The sequence below is a fragment of the Xiphophorus hellerii genome, chromosome 22 (genome assembly GCF_003331165.1).
Source record: "Xiphophorus hellerii strain 12219 chromosome 22, Xiphophorus_hellerii-4.1, whole genome shotgun sequence".
NCBI lineage: Eukaryota > Metazoa > Chordata > Actinopteri > Cyprinodontiformes > Poeciliidae > Xiphophorus > Xiphophorus hellerii.
Window position 1 is genome coordinate 27712036 of NC_045693.1, and position 10707 is coordinate 27722742.

General features: G+C 37.7%; 1 protein-coding gene across 3 annotated transcripts in view; it reads right to left on the minus strand.

The window, feature by feature from the left end:
* The window catches only part of LOC116712859 (protein kinase C epsilon type-like), a 123067-nt gene extending 112563 nt beyond the window's left edge, over nt 1-10504 (minus strand). For all 3 annotated transcript variants that reach the window (XM_032552703.1, XM_032552702.1, XM_032552701.1), the window contains exon 1: nt 10023-10504. In XM_032552703.1, coding sequence (XP_032408594.1) covers nt 10023-10370 — 348 coding nt within the window. In that variant the 5' untranslated portion in view covers nt 10371-10504. The remainder of the gene's footprint in view (nt 1-10022) is intronic.
* Nucleotides 10505-10707: the final 203 nt, after the last annotated feature.

Below are 10707 nucleotides of genomic sequence, written 5' to 3' on the forward strand. Positions count from 1 at the left end.
TCAAACTTTCTGGAAGAAAGAAATGTAGATGTTGTAGAAAATGTGTCTAATAAAATGTTTAGGGCTTTAAAAAAAGGGGAACCAAGAAAAATATTTCATCCACTCAGATTTAGGCTGCGTTAGTACAGAAACTACAGCCATCATTTCCTGGCTCACTCACCTGTGTAGATTGGAAAATGAGAGGAGTATATAAGAAGTATCCGGCTGCAACTTGGCAAACTACACAATACTTGCGTTTTGAGACAAAGTAGATTTTTTTTGTAAAACAGCTGAAGACAGATTTCTAAGTTATTATTTATGTCTAATCTGTTGTCAGCAATATACAGCAGGTATAAATAAAACTTTCACAATGTGACAACTTCAGTGGAAAACACCAAAGTGCTTAAAATGCAAGACATTATCCACATCTGGGGCCAAATAGTGTTGTGGTTTTTTGGCTCACAGGTTCAAGTCAGTTCAATTCAAAATTCAAAAATAATTTCTCATTCTCATGGCAGTAGCTTTGTTCCCATTAACCATAAAATTGTGCAAGTCGGATTAATATGTTATCTTATTTAACCCTCTATGGCATGGCGTTGCCCTCAGGCAACAAACCACATATCTGTACCTCACATTGCTCCTTTATTTTATTTTTTGGGGGGCATGATTTTTGACATATTTTTGTCCAAAAAAAAGTTTTTTTATGAATATAGTTTTTGTTTGATTTGTATTTCATTTCTCATAATCAGTGTAGAAAATCTTGGTGTTCTAGACCAATGTTACCCTGAGGCAACAAACCCAAATCTGGTTCCAGGAGGTGTCAGAGTCCGATTTTATGATTGACATGTAATTAGGGACCACCAAGCTCCCAAAGAATGCAGGAAAATATTTTTTCCCCCAAAAAATAAAAAGTCATGCCATAGAGGGTTAATGGAAACACAGCAATTGTAAATTTGTCTTTTTTTTACATTAGCAGAATATTGACAAAGTTTTGCGCACACCTAATCATGACATGCTAACAGCTCGATATTCAAGCAGTTGACAATATTCCATAGTTACATGTTCTGGATGGCACCATTAGCACTGCTATTCCACCTCAGTTGCTTTAGCCGCTCCTCTTCAAATCTCTGTCTGGCTGTGTGGTTAAAAAGTCGGGCAGAGAGATGCTGGAGTAGGGAATATGAGTTTGGGTATTTTTGTAAGAAATTCACATGATCTTCTTGTTTCTAAGTTCTCTCAGGTTCCTCCCACTTTCCAAAAACATGACTGTTAGGTAAATACTCTACATTGTCCTTAGGCGTCAGTGTATGTGGGCATAGTTACTTGTTTTTGTATTGTACTGGTGACCTGTCCAGAGTGTGTGCTGCCTTTTGCCCAGTGATTGCCTCTTATAGAGTAATACAAGCACAACAAGCTGATTTTAGCTGGTTTATTGGTCATCCCTTCCAGCTAGCTGAGCAGCGGTTGTTAGCAAGAGGTGTGGAAGGTACATCTCTGTGTTGTGCTCAAGTCCAAAAACTTTAACGCTTTCAAAACTTTTTGCATGTTTTTACACTACGCAATATTCATCATCAAAACATCACTTTTCTTCACCTATAGAATGTCTGTAAGTCAAACAGGTGTAAAGCAGAGATGCCACTGATGGTTTAACCCTAACGCTTAAGTGTCTCTCTCATCACTGTTTTAGTACAACCGAAATGAGAGAGGACCTGCACTACAGAATTAATAACACATGATCCTAAAACAATGTGCTGACGAACTACAAGACTCTCCCCAAAGCAAAGTCTCTTCCCAGAAGGCGTGATTTCTATCTCTCAGACAGGTGACGCAGCTTTCCTCAACATTTACATACACACTCAAAAAGCAATGGACTCGTTATGCTTTCCATGTGCTTGTGGAGTCATTATCTCATTTCGCAATCTTTCTTCAAACAGATGGAATCTCATAGAAAAAAACAAAATGCTTTTTGTGTAAAAACCAACCCTATATTTGATTATTCTTCAACCAACCAGGCAGCACCACTATCATTTCCTCTGCAGTTAAAGTAATATAACTTGATCAAGCTGTTGTGGCTTCTTTAGTTTTCTTAAGTGAAGGCTGTAAAAAGCCAAGCAAACAACAATAGAGCTAGCTATCATACATGGGGTAAATCTGTGTGAAAACAACTCACAACTGAAATGTTTGAACTGATCAGGGCAACTAATTACACATTTATTTTGTAAGAAGGTGTAATTAGTTTCTAAGTACCTCTTAGCCTACACTTGATGCTCCAAGAACTCTGCCGTGGGTTTCTCCTTCACCTATTTAAATACACACAGCACTGCTTAGTCTGTACGTACAAACACAAATCAAATGCAAAGAAAGTAGTGCATATCTGATCAGGCTTAACCAAACTGTGACAAATGTGTTTTGTGCACATTACTATTAAGGTATCAAGTGTTTTAAAGCTGAAAAAGACAAGTAGTTTACAGTTCAAAATATGAAGTCCTATTTGATTTCCTGCATCCAATATTGATGTTCCTTTGCAATCAGTGTGTCCCTCTGTGACGTTTTTCTGTTTAATCAAAAGAGGAAATAGAAATATGCTTGAAAGTGGGTTAAGCTATGCTTAGATAAAAACCCAATTAAGTTAGTAAATCCCCTCTAAAGGTTCGATGCCAAGGATGTTTGCTTCAAATGAAACTGGAAATCAGACTCTTAGTGATTTAGCACAATGTCAAAATGAGCAGTGGTGAAAACTACACTGAGAAGGTTTGTGGGCAAAAGTTTGTGAGACCAACTTGTTATCTGTCATCTGTCACCAGATCATTTTGATTACATCAAGGGGGTCAGAGACGGAGCTTTTCAAGTAAAAGAAGCAACTTCCGATTCTGAGGGGGCAGGGTTTAGATGACATCAGACTATGATGATATAGGATCGTTAAGCATCCAACCAGCATCACTTATGCCAAGATTGGTGCCAATTGACCTTTTTAGGTGAAAGTCATAGCATTTTGTTTTCTTTGGCGAGTATGCCAACTTCGCAGCTCGGCCACGCCCCCTAAAAATATATGAAAAGTCAACTTTTTTTGATAACTTTTAAAGCTCCACCCCTTAAATACATCCTGATCAAGAATAAGGCCAATAGGTCGAAATCCCTAGGAGGAGTTTGTTAAAGTTCGACGTGAGTAGAATTGAAAAATGGCCAAAATTTGACCTTAGACCCAAAATGGTCACCTTCTTGTACATTTTAGGGGTGAGACTTTTTTTTCTTGATTTGGGGAGATCTACCTACATACTGAGTTGCAGATCTCTATGACCTACGGTTTCTTCTATCTCATGTTAGGGGGCGCTGTAGAGCAGTTCGGCCACGCCCACTTGCAATCTGACAATTTTACTTGTTTGGCAATTTTGAGTGGAGTCTAGTGAGTTTTTGAATATGTTAAAGCCCCCAAAAAGCCAATTTATTTGATGGAAGCGGAATCAGAGTACTAACTTATACTATAATTACAATAGGCCTTCACAGTACTTTCGCTGCTCGGGCCTAATAAAAAAAACAATCCAGAGGCGACTTCTCCTTCTAGTTCATGCTGACGTTTCTCACCAGGATATTACACAAGAGTTTTAGTTCCCACAAGGTTTCATGTTGTGGTTTCTCCTCTGACATGACCTAATATTTAATGAGTGTTGAGTCAGGGCTTGCTCAGCCCTTAGGGACTTTGAGAGTGAAATGTTGCCAGATATGCAAAGAATTGAGTTAAAAACTGTTCACTCAGGTAGATAAGACACTGACACTTTGCTCTAGTGACACATTTAATCAGAAACATGGTGATCTTCATTTTTAAGCATGTTAAACAGAAACTTGGTGCAATTTCCACCATTTTTGTTGAATTTTGAGGTACAGTGCCCTGCAAATTTTTCACACTCCTTGAAATTTTCCATATTTTGGCACACTTTTCCTCCACTCTCCCCTTCTTTTCCAGTCTTTAATGGGAATGTTCCTATCAATACTGACTAGTTAACATGCTGAAGAAAAGTATCCCTTGATAGTGATGTCCAATGGAAAAAGTGCAAGAAGTAGTGGAGTTTTCTGAAGCAAGTTGTTAGCACTGATTCCTTGCATCAAGAAGTACCTGGGTTTGAACTCTGGCCTTTGGTCTTTTTGAATTGGATGTGCATGTTCCCATGCATAAGTGGGTTCTCTCAAAGAAATTTCTCCCACAGTTCAGTTGACTGTTAGGATAATTGCATTCTATTAGGTACAATTATGTGTGAGTGTGTGTTTGTGCTTATAGTTGTGTATAATCAATGTAGAGTTTTTCTTATGTTGTATGTTTAACTTAAGATCACATCATTTATTTCATTTTGTTTTATGTTTTTTAGAATTGCCAATTTTTTGTACTTTCCACACACTAAATTTACCCATTAAGAGACCCACAGCACATTATACCATTTCATTCTACTTAATTGTAGAATCAGCCAACCTAAAGTCTGTCTGCTTTCAAACAGACCTCAGACAGCGAGTAGCCTATCCAGATTCTAGACAAATTAAATTCCTTATTTTCATCTCCACAAGGTTCTTTTGAAAAAGTCACATCTTGCTGTTTTGGCAATGAAACAACTTGTACAGCGGACGTAGTCATGAAGGTTCGAGAACACAACCACCCGTGAATGGCTGAACTCCACAAATACTTGAGGTCTCCTCTAACGCTTGTAGGTGCCTATTTTAAGAGCTTAAAAACTTCATGTCTGTCAATATGCATTAATGTTCACAGCAGAAACTGTCTTACAGCAGATAAGCAAAAGCAAACATCTACAGTGTTCCTTCTCTCTGCTCTTTGTGGTAGAGCCAATCAGAATCAAGGAAATGAATGGCGCTATTGGCTGGTTTGCAAACATGTCGATCATCAATACATCTTGGTATTTCAGCTTCGCAAGCTGCATTTCCTTTCAATAATTTAGACATAAACATATGCCAACAGATGACGTTTGTGTGGAAAATTTGTGTTAAATTGTGCCAAGGAAAATAAATTATATTCTTGGATTAGCTACTTTCAAAACAGGAGTGAAAAAAATCTATAAAACAGTGGATTATCCATGAATACTTTAGAGTTCTACAGAAAAATCTGCAGACAGGTGAATTCACGTATTCCGAACTGCAAGGACAATAGTTTGTCACTGAACTCATCAGAACATCTTAATACCCAAATTACACAATTTCTTTTGCATTATACAAGCATTGTCAAACTGGCAGAAAGCACCTGAGGGCATGGTACATGTATAGTTAGCTAATCTAATATTTATTGCCAAATAAGCAGTTCTTTGGCATATTGATAATTACATCAATACCACTGTACACTGATACCACGATGACAATACAACATTTTGCAAATTTCTTTTTTGTTGGGGGTGCAAAGACGGATCATGTTTCAAATCATGTTTTAATTTCTGCTTCACGGTGAATTGCACTTCATGTTAGAGTTTAAATTTATGGCCCAAGTCCAACCTGAACCAATAAGCCAACCGAGTAGATAAATTCTCATTCTTACAGTGTAAATAGAGGAGTAGATAGTTTAACCTATTGAGGAAGGAAAGACAGTAAGTAGGGTGCATAAATTAGTCAGACTGTAACAAGGGTAGTGCATTGCACAATGTACACGCAGCCCCACTCTGCTCTGCTCCTATCAATCACACATCCCAAGAGATTTGTACCTGACTCAACCTGCAGTTACAATAAGCAACAACAACCCTAACCCTACCCTAACCCTTTTTTACCCAAGATGGAGCTGGAAGACATTAAATAAAAATTAGAAATGGGAGAAGTTACACTGGTTTCACAAATTATGGTCTCAAAACAAAAGCAATAAAATTGTAATTAAAAGAAATATGTTTGGCTTTCTTCGGGTTCGGGCCTCTAATTAAAGTTAATTAGTTGGGTCGGATCGGCCTCAGAAACGATGACTATGGGTTTGGGCCGGGTCAGGATGGATTTTTTTTTAGGTCTGATCTAAACTCAGGTTGGTCTGTCACATAAAACCCCAGAAAAACACAATAAATCTTGTGGTTCTAAAGAGAGAAATTAAGGAATTCTTTTGATAGGCACTGTATGTTTTAGTAGTTTTTCTCTTTGTTTCAGAAATGAACAACGCAGACAGCGATAATTAAACTCACAAGGGCACTGGTGCCACTGAGGCATACTTTCATCTCGTTCCACAATCTTAAACCAAAAAGCTCTTTTCTTGTAAATCAGAAGATGTCTGGCACAGTTTTCTGCAGCCTTCATTGTGTCTACCAAGATTCTTTATGATGAGCTTTTAAAAAAGAAAACTCTCCTTTCATCTTGTCCTGTTCTCCTCATTCTCTCTCTAATGGACCTGATTGCCTCATCAATAATGCAATCAAACATTCATGTGCTCCAAAGGCTTCCAACAACAATGGACCACTTCTTCAGCACTATGTACTTGTTTACGGCGCAGTGCAAGAACTCTGCAGTTCGTGCTTTCTTTCCTAACCATCTTCAAAGGAGAAGATGGTTCTCCTTTGAGATTACAGCCATGCTTGTAATTTTCCAGCATGGCTTTAAAAAACATCTTGCCAGAGTTTTTTTTTTCTTTTGAATATTTGTTGTTTCCCTGTTGCCACATACTTGATTTTAAAAAATGGTCAGGTTTTGTAGGACTTTATGTCATGCTGAGAAGGCAAGGCATATGAATTAGGTTTATGAAGAAAAAAAATCAAAATCAGTGATCAGAAATATTGACTTGAAACCAGAAGGTTATCTATGCGGTAAAAAAAAATGCATACTTAATTTTCTCATTATCTGATATTACTTAAATATTTTTCTTCCTGTTCTGGGTCAGTTAGTTTAAGCTGTTTTTTTTTTTGTTTTTTGTTTTTTTTTTACTGTCTTGAAAGCCAGAGGTTCACACATATTAATAGGTTTAAGTTGTAAACACAAACACATTTTATTGCAAAATGTATGCTTCAATCTCAGAAAAATATGTGAAAAGACTTTGTGAAGATGGCCACAAAATAACGACTGAAAAACCGTCATAACCTCAAAGCTTCTAAAAAGTCATAAATCCAAAAGCAACACGAAAAGTCGGTATATAGCATACATTCAACATTCAGGGACAAAGACTGTCATTTTTCAAGACATATGTAACCTTTGGTCTTATAAAACTAAAATATACCTTTTTTTTGTCTTGATCTTTGTCTTTTTAGACAAAAGATCAAGATTTTTATTTACCCCTCACTGTGGTTTGGCTGTGGCAAACCACTAGAGAACAAACTTCTATACACTTGGAGTGTGTAGACCCTAGTAAAGACCAAATCATTTATGTATCAATACTGTACTTTCATTTTACAATGACTGTATCTAGAGTAAACAGGTCTAGCTTTACATGAATAAAGACTTCAACACTTTTGGGGTCCTTGAAATGCAAAGAATTATGATAGTGTGGTATTTTTAATCAACAAATAATCTTGTTGTCCAAATTAGTACAATCAGAACATGGTGCTTTCAAATTCCAACATTTGCTTAAGCCTTGCTAACAAGATTTTACATGTAAATTCTGGTGTAATAAACATACTATCAAAATGCCAGTCCTTATTACTGCCACCATTTGTTTCTGGCAATGTGTTTAAAAATACATAAAAAATTAGGATCTCATAGAAAACCACTACCACCAATATTTAAAAAGCCTGACTTGCTAATTCTGATTTTGTCTGATGCATATTTTATTTGCCTGAAAAGTCACTTATATTTACCAAAGTCACTAAGTTGGTAAATATTGGTTTTTCAGCAAATGTATTTTGATCCATTCATGCCTTCAGGCGTCATAGCCCATCATAACAAACAAATTACTTACTGTGCAATAAAGCTTTTCCATAAATGTTTTACACAGCTTCAAATATTAGCTTAGCATTCCATCAATAAAACTTTACTTCAACCAGATTTTTCACCATAATCAATCATAAGTTTTTTTCCCCCATTTTTTGATTGCGGGTAATTTCTGTTTATTTCAATGTCAAAAAATAATCTCTCCTTCTCCACCACAAATGACACTGAAATACAACAGCAGAAGAACAATTTGACAAGCAGCGCAGAAGAAGAGCAGCTAAGGGAATTTGCATTCATGTTTTATTCAACAGTGATGTTGTTTCTGAATACTAGGTTGAAAAGGATCGTTGCCTTGGAGCATTTGTCATGACCAGATGCCACACATGTTGTATTGTTTGATTAAAAATAAAAATGGAGTAATTTTTTATGCATGTGTGATGCTGACAATGCTTGTTTCCTTTTAATGGTCCACATTCTAGAGAATACACACAGTGACAACTGAGTTTATCATGTTAGCTACTAAGCTCGTTTGAAATGTCTGCTACATAACTTTTTCTTCTGTTATTCAAAAACAATAACACACTGCTTATCCAAAAAAAAGTCGCCATCTGCATTTAACTAAGTAAATATGTCCGAGCCTCCTATTGGATAATTACTGCATGGGCAATTATGTATTCAACTGTTGCAGTGAGTTGCTTCTCATTTCTAAAACACCCATGTCTAGAGACCCATCATGGGTCATGGGCCATGGAAAAGATCTCAGTCTGTTTGAGAAGGGTCAAATTATTGGCTTGCCTCATGCAGAGACACCATCTAAGGAGAAACTGCAGAAACTACTAAAATTGGGTTAAGAACTGTCCAACACATTATTAAAAACGATCTGGGGATCCATCATCTTTGAGGAAGAAATGTGGCTGGGAAAATATTCTGCCATAATCAAAGCTAAAGGCGGTCCAACAAAATAATAGTGGGTGACCTTTTTTTTTTTTTCTGTGGCGACTTTTTTTTGGCCAACCAGTGTTTGGCTCCATTTTAAAAGTCACTATTATGACCAACCTTTTGCTCCTAAAGTAAATATTTAATGATGTTCACAGCAGGAAACCAAAAAAAATGTTTTGAATGTTGTTCTTGTATTTGTTGATATTATAAAAAATTGTATTGGAAGAGATCAGACACAGACCTTAAACTGTAATTGATGGATCGCTGGCTGGAAAGGTTGCTGGAGTGTCTACACCCTGTGTAGAATCGGCTTCAGAGCCGCTGCCAGAATGCTGTCAGAGACTCCTCATACATTCACCATTTTTTAAACTGCTCCCATTAAGCAAACAACACCACAATATCAAAAGCAGATCCTGCTTCACTGCTGTTAGAACCCAGGACTTTATATCATTGCACCTATTTTGTCACACATTTCATCACACAAGTGTTTTTATGTATCTGTACTGTATAAACATTTTTTTTTACATGATTCTATCAAAAATCTTTGGATTTGGTACATAATTAATGTAATAAAATCACAACCAATGAAATTTGTGATTATGGGATAAAAACCTAAGTATTCAAATCTGTTCAGTTTACCTCTTGAAGTTAATATTTATAACATCAGTTTTTGAGAACGATGTATTTTTCCCCCCTCCACTTTACAAACATCCACTACATGGAGTTTGTATGTCAAATATAATAGGCGATTTATTCAACTGATTTATTTTTAATTATTTTAATCGTTTGTGTTTATGTCACCTTACCTTGTTTATATTGCAAACTATTGTTGGAGTCATAGGACAGTGATGTCTCCTGTATTGTCTCCAACAGGTGTTGCATCAATATTCACATTTATGTGGTTCAATTCAGGGCAGCAGCTGACTATTATGTTAGTAATCAATTACTCTACTGAGTATTTGACGATTAATCAATTAATCAGCTAAAAAAAAGGCACATCCTGCAGATTAGCAACTGAAGCCTTTTAAATATTGAAAAGGCTTTAAAAGATGCAAAAAAACAACAGCAAACAAACAAAAAGAAAACATTTTATTACCTAAAATATAACACAATTCATTTGATTTGGCCAATTAATTGTTTCAGTCCTAGTTCAATTAATTACGTTTTGTGGCTAAAGACAACAATTGATGGCTTAATTGACACAGATAGCCATAAAAACTCAGCATATTTCTGTTTGATTTGTGTGTACAGGGCTGCAGAGGGCATTTGTGGGTCAGACTCACCCAGTTCTCGTAGTGCTTGCTGCCGCTGTGCAGGATGTCCTCAAACTGGATGATGCAGTTGGCCACGAAGTCGTCGTAGCCGATGGGGGCGTCATGGAAGACGGACAGCTCTATCCTTCTGCCGTCGATGACCTCCGTAGTGAACTCGTCGTTCCACGTGGGGCTGTTGGTCTTCTGCTTGGTGGAGGTCTGACCCACGCGCGAGTCGTCCACGTTCAGGGCGATGTACGTGTCCAGGAGGAAGGTCTGAGTCTTCGGACCCACGGCGTGACGCAGGGACCAAGCCGTGGGTTTTAGGTCCAGCGCCTCGCATATTTTAATCTTCAGCTGCCCGTTGAAGACCACCATGTCGCCACGAGGAAAGAGGTCCAGTTGTTGACGAAATGTTCTCCTGCGGCGCGCGCGCGGAGGCAATCAGCTGAGCACCTCCGGTGTAATATGACGCGGTCCGAAAGCTTCTGAAGCTTCTGTTTCTTCTTCTTGTTGTGAAACGTCAGCAGTTCAGCAAAGTACCTAAATGCTCCCCCCACCTCTGCCCGATGTAAGCTGGAGGGCAGCCCCGGAGACGCGACAGTTAGCCCGGGAAAGGCTTCCTCAGACGAGCCGGGAAGAAATAGGTACCAACAAGCGCGAGATAGCAGAAAACATCCGAGCAGAGGCCACAGATGTGAGCCGCTGTGTCATT